The following is a 17,767-nucleotide window of genomic DNA, read 5'->3' as shown; positions in this document are numbered from 1 at the left end:
GTAGCTTTTGAACTTCAGAACACAAGAAAGTTTTAGAAGGGCAATAGACACCACAGATTTTTAAAGATTTTATGCTGAGGAAACCACATTGACTTCTGAGAGGAAGGTCAAACAGCTTCCTGAAGCTAGTTGATTAGTTGATTACCTGATGAGCTAGATAACATTCATGTTGTGAGTCACTTGATGCAGTTATTGGATAGCAATGCCTATGTCCTAGGGCAGCATACCCTATAGCCCATGAAAGGATCAAAGTAATTTGGACACCTGCTGGAAATTTAGATGATACAAAAGAATAATTAGATCAAGTTCTTATTTAAATCTCAAACTATAAGTCTCAAGCTGTGTATCAAATAATTTCTGCATGTCCAGCAAATTCAATTTTGCCTCAAGTACAGATTTCATCTTCATTTACATACTTTTCTCATTTTTTTTCCTTTTCCCAAGTACTAACTCATTAGTATAAGAAGTATTAGCTTTTTTTTTTTTTTTTTTTTCTTCACCCTCCCTCTGCAATATTAATATCTCTCCCTGAAAACTGCTTTCAGTAAGGGTAGTTTTGCCTGGACAAGTTTAGTGACCACATCTGTGTTAGCTCTGTGTTCAGATTTTAATCAATACAGGGGTAAATGTACTGTATTCTCCACTCAAGGTTTAAATAGAACAGATGAATGAGGGCATTCTAAATGCCTTGTTCTATTGTAGACGTTTGAAAGTGAGTGAAATAATGATGTGTCCCACAGGTAGATGCTATGATAATAAATTAATAAATAGATAAATAAATATTACCTTTTTTTGGGTTCTACAAGAAGAGTTTCTAATATTGTGTGTTAATGTTTTAAAGGAATAAATCAATCGATTAAAAAAATTAAATGTATATTAAAAATTAATACATTTATGCCTGTTTTTGGATTACAGTCATGGCTTACATGTATTCAACTGGTAAGTGGATAGATTGATCTACTGGTTTTGAGATTAAAGTGCTCTTACCAGATCCTTCATCTTGTTTGTACATTCCTCTTGGGTGTGAAATCGGGCTCTTTTTGATTCCACAGATCTTGAGTGCCTTTCTGTGTATCTATATATCTATATATAACAGCTATAACTATCATACAGCTATAACTATCATAGCACCAAGCTTTTAGCTTGGTGGTTAGGTTAGATGAAAAATACAGGTTTGACATACTGACTTTGTGAGTTCTGTAATTGCTATGTTGCCATAATAAGGGCTTTCCCTTCAGCTGCTACTTTTTTGCAATAATACTATCTTAAGCTTAATAAACCTCATCCTGCCTGTGTACATCCAGAGTTGTTCCAAATCAGAACCTCACAGCAGATTTGATCAGAGGAATAATCGTTTCATAACAGAATGATATGTATGCAGTTCTTCCCAGAAGCATAATTCTGTATCTGTGATGAGGGCAGAGAGTGAGAAACCACTGAATTTAAATAACAATCTAAGGCATTGCTTTTATCATGTCACTTTGTCCCTGTGTTATATTTATATGTATGACATGATTAAATCCCATTTTAAGTCTCTAAACTTATTTGGATCTGATATTTTGCCATTTACCCAAGAAATGGGATATGTAACATAGATAGGACAGTGAAAGGGATGCCACAATTTAAAAACAGATTTTCTGCAGGAGTTGGATATTTATGATTTTTGAGACTGGAAACACAAGTAACAAACATTAAACCAAGAAAAGACCATTTTTAAAAATTCTAATAGAATAAATACTTCCATCTTTTTCATGTATTTTATTGTTGGACAGAATTTTTAGCTGCTATCCAAACAGGCCAACAAAGAATGAGGACAGAAGGCAAATTTCAGCATTCCTGTTTAGAAATAGATGCCTTGAGTGATGCGTATGTCCTGTACTTCTTTACTTCTTTGTTCTCTGACAAGTTGCTGAAAAGCCATAACAGAGAAAATAAGAAAAAGTGAGAAAAAGAGTCACCATATCCACAAAATATATAGGTCTTTTTTTTTTTTTTTTACAGTTATAATTAGAAAGATTAAGGATGGAGGAAACATTTCTTTTTTCTCTAAGCTCACATTAAATAAGGACTTGTAATATCTACAGCTTACCAGAGATGAATTTGTTCTGTATGGCCTTTTTGGGATTTTCATTGGAGGCTAAGGCTAGAAATAAAAATGTTGCAATGCTTTATTGTAACATCTTTTTTATTATATCAAGTAAGTGTAAAAGTTCCCAAGAATAACATTAATTTTAGTATATTATAATGAAAGTATTCAGTAAGCCTATACACACGTTATTCCTTGGGGAACTGTGTCACCTAAATAAATTAATTGGAATCGATGAAGCATATACTTTAACTATAAATTTTCTATTGAAAGAGCACATGGGACTCAAATACCTTAAATAAAATATTTTTAATTACAGTTTACTTCAAGAGGAGAGGTCAATAAGCATTTAATTTTTCTCATTCACTTACTTTTATATCTGTGCAGATGATTGGTGCTTCATATCACACTCCATGAAAAGTGAAAATACTTAGTCTCTTGAATTTCTAATAAAAGTTGTTAAACAGAATTCCGTGGACCAGAGCCAGTCTTTGATCTCTTCTCTTTCATCACAGTAGTAGTCCATGGTACCAATGATAGAGTCGCTACCTGAATTTAATAATATAGTTGATGTGGAAAATAGTACAAAGCAATTGACAAGTTATGGTTACCTACAAATGAAGAAAGAAAAAAACACCAAGAAGTATTAATCAGTTAAGATGTGTGAAAGAAAAACTGACAGTAAAATTGATGAAAAATGTTAAAAAATGTAGTTGATTGCAAATGGAGAAACATCCCCAAGAAATCATTATGACACATTTTTGGCTTTTCAAAGAGTTGTATTTCCTGGTAAGAACACACTGTTTAGTGAGAATATCTCTTATATGTTATTAGAGAATATTGCTTTCAATCTTACTATTCTGGAAAGCAAAACTTATTAAGTCTGTGATATGACACAGCAAATAGAGATTTAGCAGTGTCAAGTAGAAAAACTATTCTGAGGAGCTGACAACTGAAAAAAAGAAAGAAATTGTTTATTTAGTAAGAACCATTTTCCTTTTTGGAATATCTCTCAGCGATACTGGGTTCAAAACAAAATAGAAAGTTTACCTTTACTTATGAAGAATGATTCTGGATAATGGTGCAGGTTTGAAGAGGTGAAAGTGCCTGAAGCAGTGCTGTGGCAATGCTGTGTCTGGGAACTTCTGACCATGGTCCAGACAGACATGTGGCTTCTTTCTCTGAAAAAGGTCTCTGTCTGATGGCTCTAGCAGTGTGAGAGTGCTCAGTGACCAGAGTCACTCGATCCAGCTGACACACTTAGAGTACCCCCAAAGACCAGCAGGATCAAGATATAATAGTGTGCAGTTTCTAGCTGCTTTCTTCAAATATACATCCAGAAGTCCTGCTGATTCCCATTATTTGTTTAACAGCCTACTGTTTATGGTGCTTGCTTAGTAAAAGCAATAGTCACTCATCGCTCCAACCTATTGCTCCCACGTGTCCGCCCTGATGGCAGTAGGTGGGATAATACAGCAGCCTCTCCTTCACCTCCTGCTGAAGGAGGCTGCTGTTCAAAACCAAACCCAGACAGGGGGAGAGAAGAGGATCTGATCTTATAATGCAAATAGCATGCAGACCTCTGAGACTAGGCAAAAAAGCTTTTAAGAAACAATGCTCTCTTTGACAGGAGTGACTTCTGGCTAAATATTAATTCTGAGTTTACATCCATCAATTGTTTAATAGTTGGTACTATAGGTTATGGTCTGCTCTTCACAGAGCCTTGAATTATTGCATCAGGATCTGTTCTTCAGTCAGACAGATGTTACCCACAGAGGATTTTTTATGTTAACTTCTCCGTGGTTGAAGGAACCTGCCTGTCCCTCTATAGAACTCTGTGGATATAGAGACTCAGCATCTTACACTGAAATTTGAGCTGCATTCAGGACCCAATATTAATTTTATGGGTTGCATCCCTCCCTCTGTTGTTCATAATGGTAGGACAGTTTGCATTAAAAAAAGATTGCCTGTGTGGAAGAAAGCTCTGAATCTGCAAAATAAATGTTACTTAGTACTTTTTAAAAACTGAGCTTCTCCTATGAGACTGCAAAATCCATGGAAATACTAAGATGCTTGAGACAAGTCAACTATTGACAGGCATCATCCTACTGTCAAAAAATAATTAAATGCAACATGAGCTCAATAAATATTGTGAAATCTACTACTAACTCCCTGCCACAGGCTACTGGCATATGACTACCAATAGAACCTTCAGGATAGCCTAAGTTCAATCTAAACACCAGGGAAATTAAAACAGGCTTTATTCCAACAAAGCAAAAAAAAAAAAAAATCATCTTGTTAAAAAGTAAGTTATGAAGAGAAGCATGAAAATAATATTATGTAGAACATGCTGAATATCATGTTTTTCATCTAATCATTCCCTAAGGTTTTTCTTAGCTTCTGAAGGAGGTATTTTGATTGTTTTTCTTTACCTTCTTGTTTTTCAGAATGGGGCTACATTCTGACTGTCTTTCAACACAGTTGTATTTGGATACCACTGTTTGAAAACTGATGTTTCAAGTGGTTCCAGAGTAGTCCCACTTCTTCTATTTTAGTAATTTAAGAAGACTTTTATATACTTTAAGAATGTATAGAATGCAAGTTAAATATCATTACTTTAGTCCTTTATTAGCAACTTTATTCTTGTTTCATCTGAATTCTCACCTCCTCTTTCCTCTTCAATCTCTATAGAATATCAGGGTCCTTCAAAATTCCCACTCCCACCCCTTAACACTGAGAAGGGGTGAGAAGATACATCTGTCATTTCTTAATAGCTGCTTATAAGCAATGGCTTCAATCTCTAGGGTAGGTTACCAGTAAGCAATTCATACTAAAAATTCTTTTCCAGAGTGTATTTTAAGAATGAAATCTGCAGGGAGAAACTTGGTATACTACCCCTCTGAAAATTAGGGTAGATAAAAAATGGGTGCATTTAGAAAGTCCTGGACAGCAACAAATGGATTATGAAATGTCAACTAGTACATTTGGTATGTAATACTGTGTGCCACCAAAAATTAATGTGGAAATTTAATAAAACCAATGTTGAAGCTGTTTTGCTAAGATCAGTAAGTCAGGACTACTTTAAAACAGATTCCAAGACAGATATGACTGCTTTGAGATGAAAGACCTGCAGAATAATTTATATTGGATGAGCTTTTATAGGTCATCTGATCAAAATCCTGCTCAGAGAATGGCCTATATAAATCAGGTGGCTCACAACTTTACCATATCAACTTCTGACTTTAGGAATGGGGATTTCATAACATCTCTCACCAAGAGAAATAATTGAGTGTTTTAAAAATATTAGAAGACATCAGTGGTCTTTGCTACATGATTTCTTTATGTTTTAGGTTGGGTTTGGCTCTCAACCAAGTGCCTGGACTCTAGGGATAAAGTTTGTCCCACATTATGCACATGCATCAAAATTTCTCAATGTTTCCATGTTCTGTTGGAGAGCTCTCTGGACTTCAGTTATTTCTGACTAATTCAACTTTAGACAGACTTCTTTGTTATTTCTTTTCTCTTAGTAAACTTTGGGTTTTTTATACACTGATTGTCAGTTCCTGGAGATACTGATGACCAGAAGTTAAATAAGAAAATTCAATAACTAACTGCATAGAAGGGACATCTGTTCCCATTAACAATTGTAAATACCGACTGCACCATACCCAATAGTGTCATATATCCCTTGCCATCATGTTTCTGATTTCAGCAGTCATTAATCATTGAAGGATTCTATGATAATATTAGTTTTGAATGGACTCTAATCACTGCTTCATTAGGTACAATTCTGTTAATGTGAACTTTGGGTTCAGATGGTTGTTTAGCTTGTTGTAATAGTGCAGTCCTTCCATTGGTGCTATGAGTTCTGAGAAATTAGCAACTTTCCTTGAACCTGCATAATTTTTTAAATAAAAAATTATAAATTATAATATTTTTTTAATAAAAAAAGGTTATCTAACCACCACATGATCTTTCCTAGACCTTCTTTCTCACAGCAAAATCATGTTGCTGGTAAGGAAGAAAATAAAACCCGTGTCATTACTCCTACTTCTTCAGTCCAACTCTCTTCATTCAAAATAAATCATTAACTGAACATGGATTATGAAAACAGAAAACCAGTGGATTTATGCAGAAAACTGATTGTACTTTGGAAAATAAAATTTCACCTCTTGATGACTTTTTCCTTTCTCAGTTCCATGCATTGAGTGCTTAAAAAAAAAAAAAATTATTAATGAAACGCAATGTACGCTAGTCTAAATTAAACGCTAGTCTAAATTTATTTAAATATTCTGAAGATTTTATTTATGTTTATTATTCTGTGAGCATATAAGTAGTATTGTGTTCTCTAAGAGCCCTGAGAAAGTCTTAAGAATATTTTAATCTTGCAGAAGTCTTTTTCTTTTGATAGTCAGATAGGACTGAAAATAATTGTTCCTCAGTAGAAATAGTAAAAGAAATCTTTCAAGCATTAATAGTTACTTTTATCAGTTTGTAAGTATTGCCATTTAAATGAGTGAGAATGTAAAGTAAAACAAGTAGCTATGAATAGCATTATTCCATTGAATTTTGAAGTTATTTTCATACAGTATTTAAAGATAATATTTTATGTCTAAACAGCCTTATTTTCCTAAGTCAGATCTTGTGAAGTCATTGATACTAAAAAAGGGATTTCTCTCAGGTGTGTTTATTTGCTGTGCAAGCAGCAACACCAGAGACTTTAAAGACAACTTTAAGTAGGCACTGAATATTTGCAGCGTTATCCTGGCTTTGTGAGTACTTTGAATTGTAAACATCTAATTCTATAGAAATGTAATTATAATGTTATGAAAACTCAAAATATTTATTATTAAAATTCATTTCAAACAAGTCTAACCTATTACCCATCATTTCTGTTTTCTATATACTCAGTCATTTGGGGTTTTTCCATGCTAATTGTTGTCATCTCCTCTGAACTGAGTTCAGTAGGCTCAGGATGTGACTAAAGCAGCTACATGAGCAGTATGGTCTCAGAGACACAGCCAGATAGTCTAAATTGTGCTAATCCTGTCCAAGTTCTGCTTACCAATTCTTTTCAGAGAAACAAAAAATGAAAATCAAAAAAAATATCTAAAACAAGTAATTGAAAACTAATTGAAAAGTTCTCCCAGGATAAGAAGAATGGTAATAAATGTGTCTGTAAATATTTCACTTGCCCTGGTACTTAAGAAAGATGAATATGTCGCTCAGAAGTCTGAAAGACACTGTCTAGTGACTTGTAATATTCGGATCCTTTTCTTCATTCAACATGTTTAGGCAGTCTAACTTGTAGTGACAAATATTATTGTGACATGTTGTTCATCAAAAAGGAGAGGTCATACCCTCCTGCTTGATTATCTGAAATATGTTTTGTTTGACCCATTTATATTTTAGAGACTGAAAAATATGTACTATGTAAATTTAGAAGAGGGAAAAAAAGTCATTATTCAAAATATAAGTCCTAAACCCAGTCAAGCTACTAGGCTTTAGAATAAATGATGTTTACTTTCTTGTCACCTGAGTGCTGAGCTTTCTGTATGGCACTGTTATCTATTTTAAACACTCAAAACCTCCCAGAAATTTCATCCTGTATTAAAATTTACAACCTTCCCTGTGTCTGTTCCTAAATTCAGTAGACGAAAAATGAACAGGCAGGAATTCCAATATGATCATGTATCAAAGATTTTTTTTTTCAGGAAAAAAAGCAGAATCCTACTGGTTGCAGTTGCACAACATTAAAAGGAGGGAGAATGATGACATTGTGATATATAGTAATTTTTTTAGTCAGGAAATTTGTGAGAACTGCTCATTTTCAAAGAGTTGCTGAGAGCTACTCTGTTGAGAGAAAATCTGAAACCTCTCCGGTCTGCTGTAAAATGACTCTGATGTCAGCAGGACTGAGCCTCCTCACTGATAAACCTGGCAAACAAATGAACCTGCTTAGGGATATGATAAATTGCTCTGAGGGTGAGTTATGTGGCAGGTAAACACGACAAGTCTACAAGAAGGAAGAAGGCTCAGTCAAGTGCAGCAGGCAGATTGCTCTAGATAACACAAGATATTTTTTTTTCATCATCTAGCTACCATACCTATTTAGTAGAAAAATGCTTAACTCTATGCTGTGTAAAATGCACTCATCCCTTATGCATTTCAGGGAGTTTGCCACATGCTGACTAGCTATTCTAGGTTGTTTTGTTTTGTTTTGTTTTATTTTTAATTACCCAGTCAATATCCTGAAAGCATGACCTATTTTTGGATTGATTCCTGCTCAAAATTTCACACCCCTCCCCCCCAAATTAATATGGACTCGTACCTAATACTGCAGTTTGCATCCAAATCCATCTTTGTAATAACAGCTGCATAAGGTCTTTTTTGAAAAAGTCTGTACTTTCTAAATGCTAGTCACCTCTATTAAAATGAACAAATTCAAATTATAATGAATTTTAAATAAATGTAATCACTCATTGACTTGAATAATTTAAGGAGGAAAGAAACTCCTATCTTCTAAAGTTGACATTTTGACAAAGGCACATAGTTACCCAATTAATATTCAAATTAACTTTGTCATTAGAGGAATTTATTTCAATAAGCAGATACTTAGAAGTCTTAAATAAGCAAAATGAGTGCTTTGAAATAAATTGTGGCTATTAACATGTGACACTGGATGAAACTAAATGGGTGAGAAAAAATGGATTAGTAGATTACAGCAAGAAGAAAATTGTTAGAAACCTGGAAAAACAAGGTACAGATCTTTACCTGTTCAGAAAGCTATCCTGTATCCATATGTAGCTATATATTTTTTACAAATCTGTGAAGAGAGTGAAGGCATGCCAATACAGTCTTTCTTTCTTGCAAGATCTTGTAGATCTCATTGTGAACATGCTAAGTTTTCTCACGGGATCGTGTTGTATGTAATGTAAACTCTCATGAAGGTTTCTGAAACAGCACTGTTAATCTGGACAGATCCCTGCAGAGATCCAGGCAAGTTTTGTTACCCTAAACATCTGTCTTTGCTCTGATTATGATGTTGTTTGCTAAGAAAGCAAATATACTTTGTTTTCAGTCTTTGGTACCAGTTTTCAGTTATCTGGAGTGTAAGGAAAAATCATCTTCCATAAATAAAAAGTATTTTCTGCTTTCTCTGTTACTATTTACTGTGGTAGCAAGATGATAATGTGAGTTCTTACCCAAAAGGAAATTAAGCTATGTGAGATACAATACATGTGCAATTTTAGATTGAGTAATCCATTTGTAGCTAGGTGGTTCAAAAATATGAAGGGGATCTTTGTTGGTGATAGCTCTGAAGCATTTAGAATAGAAAGGAGATGATATAAATGAGGGCAACTGAAAGGGGAAAGTACTTTGCATAAAAACTTTTCTGTTTTTATACATTCATAATTTGTTTTCTTTCCCAGAACGACAGAATGGTTCAGGTCATAAGGAGCCTCTCGAGGTCATCTTGCCTAATTTCCCCTGTTCAGGCACGATCACCTAGAGCAGGTTACCAGGGCCATATCCATCCACAATTAAAACCAGAAACAGTTTATTTCTTAATTTTGAAGTTTAGAAATAAAAGTCATAAAGAATGTTTGTCAAAACCATTCCTTTGCTGTTAATTATGTGGCATAATTTTCTAGAAAATATTGACCAAGGCTGACATTTATTTCTTGCAAAACATACTGAGAGATATGTCATTTTAAATTACTTTAAATCTAATCTGAAACCTATGTAAAACAGCCTTTCACTGCCAACGATCTTCTGTTTCTTTCAGCTTGTTTTTCATATGTAGACTATCTTGTTTTAGTGGACTTTTTTTTGTTGAAGAAGATAGAAAATAATGCACAGGAATTAAAATATTTATGGAAAGATAACTAGGCTTTTCACAAACCTGAAAAATAGGATAGGAGACATTTTGACTGCATTTACAATTAAGCAAAATTTTTCTAGCATTCATTCAATATTATATGTGATTAGTTCTTCTGTTGGCTTATAAAAACAGTTTCTCAGCATAAAAATCCTAAGCCTTTTATAGGCAGAACTGGCTTTGCAAATGATTGCATCATGATCGCACTTTTTGTTCCTTTTTTTTCACACATTTGAAGTGTGGTTTTTGTTGGTTTTTTGCTAACAATTGACTATAATGAATTTTTAGACTATATGGAAAGTTATTCTAAAATATAAAGAGAAAATTATAATAAAAGTAGCGTTATCTGAGTTTCTGATTCCTCATCATTTTCCCCTGTGTTGTCTGACATAATCATTTGTCTTCTGACTCCATGTTCATCCTGTTGCCCTACAGCATATTTTCACATAATTTGTGTATGAGTATCAGACTTCCAAGATAAAAAGCTGTGAGTGCATCTGTTCTGATCTTTGAATCACCTCACTTCTGTAATGTTGCATACATTTTACATTTCACATTTCATTTGGGGAAATTTTCATGTATTTTTGCCTTACTATTCTTCCTAAAAAGTAATAAAAACTATGTAAAAACTCTGAAAAAGTGTCTCTGAAACTCAAGGCTATTTAAGTAATTTTTAACAATATATTGGACTGATATAAAATACAGCAATTTATCTTGCTTGATTAGAATGTCTGTGTGATTTAGGTACATATTAAATTATAAGATTATGGATTTTTGACTGAAGCAATTGTCCTGTTTCATTAATCATTTCAATATAGAATTTTTTTAAACTGCATGTGATTTAACTCATAAACCTTTATGACTTATTGAATCTGAACCAGCAGCCACTAAGTTAAGTAATTTGTGCCACCATTTGATTTTGAAGAATGAGCTACCTTAGGTAAGTTAGAAACCAGGACTGCAAAAATTGTCTTTCAAGTGGAATGTTATCATAAATAAAATCTGTTTTCACTACCACTGCCACCTTTGGTGATAACAGTCAGTTTTATAGGGACTCAAAAAAACTTGTTAAGGTTAAAAAACTAACCAAATTTTTGAATTATAAAGGAGCATGCATTTGAACTATAAAGGAGCACTGTCTATTTGTGATTAACAATTATTTCCATTCATCCTGTGTCTGTGGCTCTAAGTATTTATTTTCAGAAATGAAATTTCTGTAATTTCATAATTTCATGAAATTCCATATGTGTCAAATCTACATGTGCAGCAAAACTGAGATGTGGTCTGAAACTCACAAGTCAAATATCATATTCATCACTGTTTCAGTTCATGTATACATATGAGCTATTAATTTGGAAAGTTAAGATCCCTTTCCAATAAATAATTGCCTTTAATTTTTTCATAATCAAACCTTTTTTTTAGACGTAAGAATGTTTACCAGTAACATAAATGTCTCAAAAAGGTCATCAATTTTAACTCAGAAGTGAAAATATTCAGCAGTTTCTCAGCTTTATTATGTAAAGATGGCAATATTTTATTTAACTTCACAAGTTCAGTATGTTTAGATAAAACTGAGATCACTGTAGGAACATATCAGTTATCTTAGCTACCTAGTAAAAGAGTTGGCAAGTATTTGTTCAGTTTTGCCTTATTTTCCAGAATCTAGCCCAGGCTATTTTAATCCATACATTTAATCCATACATATGCATGCACATACATTCAAATAATTTTGTAAGTATTCTTAATTATAATCATGCAGCCTTTGCTTCACAGTTCTTCTTTATGTTGAATAGTAGGTATTGAGTCTGAAAGAGAAATGCTTTTTTATTGATAAAACTTTGGTACAGCAGGTTTTCTGGAAAATCAATCTAATTTTTCCTCATGATCTGCAGATACCTTAAATTTCATGGCTGCTTTAATACTGAGTCAGTCAAATGTGAAATATTGATACATCTTCACAGTGTGAATGACTGTATACTGTTATTTTGATGAGTAGTAGAAGCAGAAATGAGGAATATGAAAGAGGAAAACACTAAGTTGGGATTACATACATTGATACAATGCTATTAAATATCATCAGGCAAGATGATATCTTACTGTGTGTCCAATTTTAATGAAAAAAATCAAGATGAAACAAAATTAATCCAGTTTAATTAATTTAAAAGCATAGATGTCTCAATTCCTAGAAACTAGACATCATTCATTCTCTTTAATTTACAGACAGGAAAATGTGCCAAAGTTCTGCATATAGTAGCACAATATTTTTATACTACTTCAACTCAGTCACTGGGGTCTAGGGATTCCAACAAAGGAGATCCATACTTATGGATGACATGGAACAGTAGAAATGAGAGAAATTTGAATAAACATCAAATTGAAATAATTTAAAACTTCTCCTACTGTACCTCTCAGTTTTTAGGGTTTTTTTCCTTCTCGATGGTTCCTCATTCAGGAATAAATGAGATTTCACAGAACATGCCTTTTTAGTTATTGCATGACAAAATAGTACTTAGCACTCTTCTTGATTATTGAATATTATGCTACAGATCTGTCTTCTTTTTGACTTTTATAAGCTTGTTTAGTCACTAAACCAGCAGATACTTCAACACATGTTCTTTGTTGAACCTGAGACTATGTGACAGTTTTAGTGCTTGCTATTGGCAAAATAATTAAATGTTAAAGTTTTGTTGTAGTGTTAGAGGAATGGACCTTCTCCCTGTCTCTGTTTATAGTCCATGAAATATCCAATAAACTGTGTGAGAGAGTAGTAGTGTTGATTTCACACAATGGAATTTGAAAAAAGGCATTAATTTCCAGTGTGTTACAATAAAATCCAACAGGAAAAAAAAAAAAAAAAAAGAGAAAAAAGAAAAACAGCAGACTCAACATTTACTTTAACATGATTCCATGGAGAACTGTCAGTGATAATCCTCTTCCCAAAAGTAATGAAAGAAAATAGTGTACATTACTTTTTAAAAAGGATGTGACATACAAAATCTGAATGGATAAAACACTCAGGACAAACCTTCATTTTGGGGACCTTTTCACCATTGGTAAATTTACTAACTTGTTGACTGTTTGTAAGACTGTCTTTATTTTACCTAAACTGTTTTCCTTATATGATCATTACTGACATGGAAGACAGAGATTGCTCCATAGTTTCTTAGTTAATGTAGAAATCAGTTTCACAAAGATACTTAAAAATAAATCTATCCCATTAGCAACATTCTATGAAATATGGGTTGATCTATTTTCCATAGCAGTAGTGTACCAGTGCACACTGGAAATTGTATTTTATTACTAATGGCATGGTTATAAATCAAAGGTTTCATGATGAGTCTACTCACTGTTCAGTGGATCTCCAGAAGTTAGCATAGTGGTGACTCATGCTCTGCTACTCTTTAAGCATTTGATATTAAATTAATCAAACTTAATAGGTGGATAGGTAGGGAATTGCATCCTAAAATGAGTTGGAATAAGTTCTAGTTCAAACATCTGCAAGTAGTCATAAGAATTCCAGCATTCTGGTTAATTCTTAGCTCAGACTCCTTAGATGAAGTCTGTTCAAGGCTGAAAACAGTCTCACAGGTATTTTTAGACAGTAAAAAAAACCAAAACAAACAAACAAACAAAAAAACCCCACAAAAACAAAAAACCAGATTCTCATTATTTGGTAAATAAAATTTGTAAGATCATATTGTTTAATGCCTAACCATGAAATTGTATGTGGGGACAGTACTTATATTTCTGTGTAATAGGAGTTGCTTGATGTGATATTCCTGACTGGTGGTTCCTTACACTTCACTTACATTAAATTTTGCTGATGTGATCTGTCAGAAAATATGTAGAATAGACCTTTAACATCCATGGAGTATATGATTTAGGTTTTTTTCTTGTAACTAGCACAGCAAGGTTTGGTTCTCATGTTTCTGGATTGTCCTAACAGGCGTTCTTTGTACAGACTGCCAATGCACCATTTTGTGTCTGGGGTTCAAGGTTTGTAGCTGTGTAAAATTGACAGACAGCTTACTCACATGAAATATTTACAATACAAGAAAATGTCTGAGGAATTTGTCAACACTATTGATTTTTCTGTCAGATAGTCTACATGGGCTGGACAGAGGAACGGGAACAGGACTCCCTTCAGGATCGAATGTACACACCAAAGTTTCTAGCACTGAGAGGATCTTCCCTCTATAAATTTATAGCACCTCCAGTAAGTATATTTCTTATGCTTAGTGGGAATAAATGTTATTAAAGAAAATAATTTCATGTAATGTGTACAAGGCTTTTGTAGTGAGATACAATTCACTAACAGGATTGCAAATAGCAGCATTGAAAAGTTCCAGGATATGTGGCACAGAAGTGACAGAAAGCATCTGTTCATCAGATGATTGAGCATCTTACAAGAATTCCTTTCCTGCCATTTAACTGAGCACTTAGACAAATAAAAGAGAAATCTACTTATGTTAAAATGCAGCTTTTAATTTTCCTTTGGCAGACAGAAAAGGCCTGAAGTAAGATGGTTAAATTTAAACTGAACAATCATTCTAGTGAAACTGCTGAGATTTGGGGAAATAGCAAAGCTTTTTGCATGCTGTGGAAATGGTAATATGTCTGTATTTAGATTTCATCCCAAATGTAAGTTTTTGCTGCTAGAGAGCTCTGAAGGAAGGTAGGGAGGCAAATCAAATTGTTTGAGTTAAATATATTAATTGGAATCTGACTGGGAACACTGGGTAAAATTTTAGCTCTCGTCATATACTCAGCAATTTACTTTCGCAGTTTGATGGTACATCTAAGCTGCAGTTAAGATCCCCTAGCTAACTTTTAAGCCATTTGCTAAGGATCCAGTAGCAGTCCTGTGCCTGCAGAAGGGACAGTCATGCATTCATTTTTCCTGTTTATTGGGTGACCATGCTGACTGCTGCTAAACCCTGTGTTGCCAGATCCAGGCTGCAGCTCCTTCCTGCCTCAATCACAGAATCATAGAATAGTTCAGGTTGATAGGGAGCTTTAAAGGTCACCTAGTCCAAGCCCCCTACAATAACCAGGGACACCTTCAACTGGAACGGATTGCTCAGAGCCTAATCCAGCCTGACCTTGAATGTTTCCAGGCATGGAGCATATACCACCTCTCTGGGCAATCTGTTCCTCGTGTGGTTCAAAACCAGCTTGCAAATCTTTACATTGTTCATCAGTAACTATTCCTATTTGTTCAGCAAAAGGTTTAAAAACATATGAAAGACATGAGGAGTGGAAGTGAGTATGAACTGAAAACTCCATGTGTTCAGTGTTTGTACTCTAGTTCACTGGTATGGGTTTGGCTCTCCCATGGCTAGTAATGGGAGTTTGGTTTTGTTGGTGGATATTTTTCAGGATCAGATTAAAATATCAGATTATGCAACTAAACACCTTAATTCAAAAACCATTCTGTCTTTGCTAGACCTACTTGAGCAATTGCTGCCTGTCAAATAAAGCCACCTCCATTCTAGGCACTAGATAGAAGCAGAATCAATATTGAGAGCTCCTGTTCAATATAAAATAGAAAAGTTATTCTTTTGAAAGCACTATGGAAGGGACTACAATCCTCTTTACTGAAGAATCATAAGTTTTCAGGAGTATATGTTTCTAGGGGCTAAATGGGTAATGGGGGCTGATTCTTGGGTGTGGAAGGAACATTTTCACAGGAAGACTCTGAACCATGGCAATGCTAATAAAGGAAATTTTGGCAAGCTGCTGTTTTATGAGACCAACTGCTCATCCTTGAATTTTTGTATGTCCTATTTCAGCTGAGCTGCAAGCACAACGTGATTTTGTTTTACCAGATTCTGGCTCCTTTACTAAAAGAGAAAAACGATTGAAACATAGAGAAAGATATTTTCTCTCCCTGGAGTAGGAGGGAAGCAGAATGATAAACATGCTTTTTATAGGACAGAGGAAGAGTTCCTGTAGAGTTGCCTTAAAGACATGTAGTCAGAGTACAGTTTGGGGTTGGGGACCCAAAGGGTCCCCAAGGTACCTTAAAAATCATCTAGTGCCAATCCCAACATGTAATGTGTTAACTGCACACTTATATGCTCAGAAAAATTTTCTTCATATCAGTGATTGCTGTAAGCCCTCTAAAGGACTTCTAACACCCTTTTTTCTGCATGCAAACACATACAGTTATGTTTGCTATGCTGCAGGTATATATGTTTGTCTCTTCCAGGGATCACAAAAGATTACGAGGAAAGTTTCAACGACACATTTTCGGATCTTCTATTTATTAGATGCATAAAGTGTAGTTAAAAGAAAAACTGCTTTAATTATATTTACAGTGTAAACTCCTCGGATGAAGTTTTTTTCTGAACAGAGATGTCCTGCCAACTTTTTTTACCAGAAAATCAAATGAAAGTACTTCCCCAGGCTCTGCCAAAGTCTAACACATTAGGGAAGCATCTGTTTAAACAGTGTCTCTCAGCAGCCTCCCCCTGCCTCTTTTTTTAACTGTTTGATCAATAGTACTTCTACTTCAAATGCTCAGATGAAGCAGCACTCCTAATGTTACTTCTTTACACTTTAAAAGCTTTACACAAAAATACTTTTTTTTTGTTCTTCCTGTTATATCCTGGTACATTTCCTCCTTTAGAATTATTAAGTGTATCAAGTCTGGTGGGTGTCAGTTTCTTACACTTTATAATTGGAAATCTCAGAGAGGATGGACTTTACTTGAGAAAGAGTTGCTAACAGCTTTTCTTTTGCTACTCAAGCTTTTAAATTAAAATATTAAAAGTGCACAGGTAAAGCAATTTCTGTGGCTGTCTTAATTCTTGCTCTTGCTTTGCACACATCGTTATATAGAAAGAGTTTTGGTTTGACCTGAAAATAAGTCCCTTTATAGGTACAAACAAAAGTGGGGAGAAGAGGGAGGTCTTATATTTTCAACCAAAGTATAGAGTCTACAATAAGTTTTTAAACATAGTTCCAAATGATTCTGTGCTTCAGCAGCCATAGTAACTACTTTTCCTGATGAAGGAATATAATTCAGCTGGTGTGGCTGGAGTTTTGGTCTCAGTGGGGCTGTAGCAAGATTCCTCTCCCCATTTCTCTGTTCATGGTGAGAGAGTTGTCTTTTTGTCCATAGCATAAAGAGTAGCTTTATGTTTTAGTAGGCATACTTCAATAAGATGGTGAAAAATGCATCAATTGCATTTGATGATGATTGCAAATAAATAAAATTCTAATAGAGGAGGAACTATAGCACTGTATTTTTGAACTTTTCACTCCTGCCTATGATTTCCTCAAAGGAGTTCCCATTACAATAATGTTTATAAATAAAAATTAGGTTAGGAATAGAATTTTCTCATACAACTGCAAAATAACTTTGATCAAGAAAGTTTTATGCCCAGGCAAACCCACAGATGCGTCTCAGACGTGTTGAATCTATTAATGATTATTTTCTCTTTAGATAACAGATAAATTGATCTCATATAATATTTTTCTTCCTGGCCTATGAACAGTTTTTTATCATAAATTTTTTGAAGAAGTTTGTCTTGAATCTTGCAGAACCAATAATTTATGGTTTCATCAACGTCTTGGTCATGCCTAAGAAATTTAATGATACAACCATCTTCCTTTGAAACTGTGCCAATGCCTTACCATAAAAATTATTTTTCTTTCATATGTAACCTCAATTTCATTCTCTTTTGTTCCTCCTGTATTTTGAGACTGTGAATATTCTCCTGTTTCCATTTTGCAGTTTCTCTAGAAAGTTATTTATAGAGCGTTGTGATATTGCCTTGACTCTTCCCTTATTG

At 34.1% G+C, this 17,767-nt stretch overlaps 1 protein-coding gene across 8 annotated transcripts in view; it reads left to right on the top strand.

Moving 5' to 3' along the window:
* SNTG1 (syntrophin gamma 1) overlaps positions 1-17,767 on the top strand; it is a 340,195-nt gene that overhangs the window by 263,333 nt on the left and 59,095 nt on the right. For all 8 annotated transcript variants that reach the window (XR_007630406.1, XR_007630405.1, XM_050328342.1 and 5 more), the window contains one exon: positions 14,068-14,184. Coding sequence is in view for 6 of the 8 variants with exons in the window: in XM_050328342.1 (XP_050184299.1) it covers positions 14,068-14,184 (117 nt within the window). In the remaining 2 variants the exon portion in view is untranslated. The remainder of the gene's footprint in view (positions 1-14,067; positions 14,185-17,767) is intronic.

Source organism: Myiozetetes cayanensis, unplaced genomic scaffold (assembly GCF_022539395.1).
Source record: "Myiozetetes cayanensis isolate MyiCay16 unplaced genomic scaffold, myiCay2020 scf1, whole genome shotgun sequence".
Lineage (NCBI taxonomy): Eukaryota > Metazoa > Chordata > Aves > Passeriformes > Tyrannidae > Myiozetetes > Myiozetetes cayanensis.
This window is presented reverse-complemented; position numbering and strand designations above follow the sequence as displayed.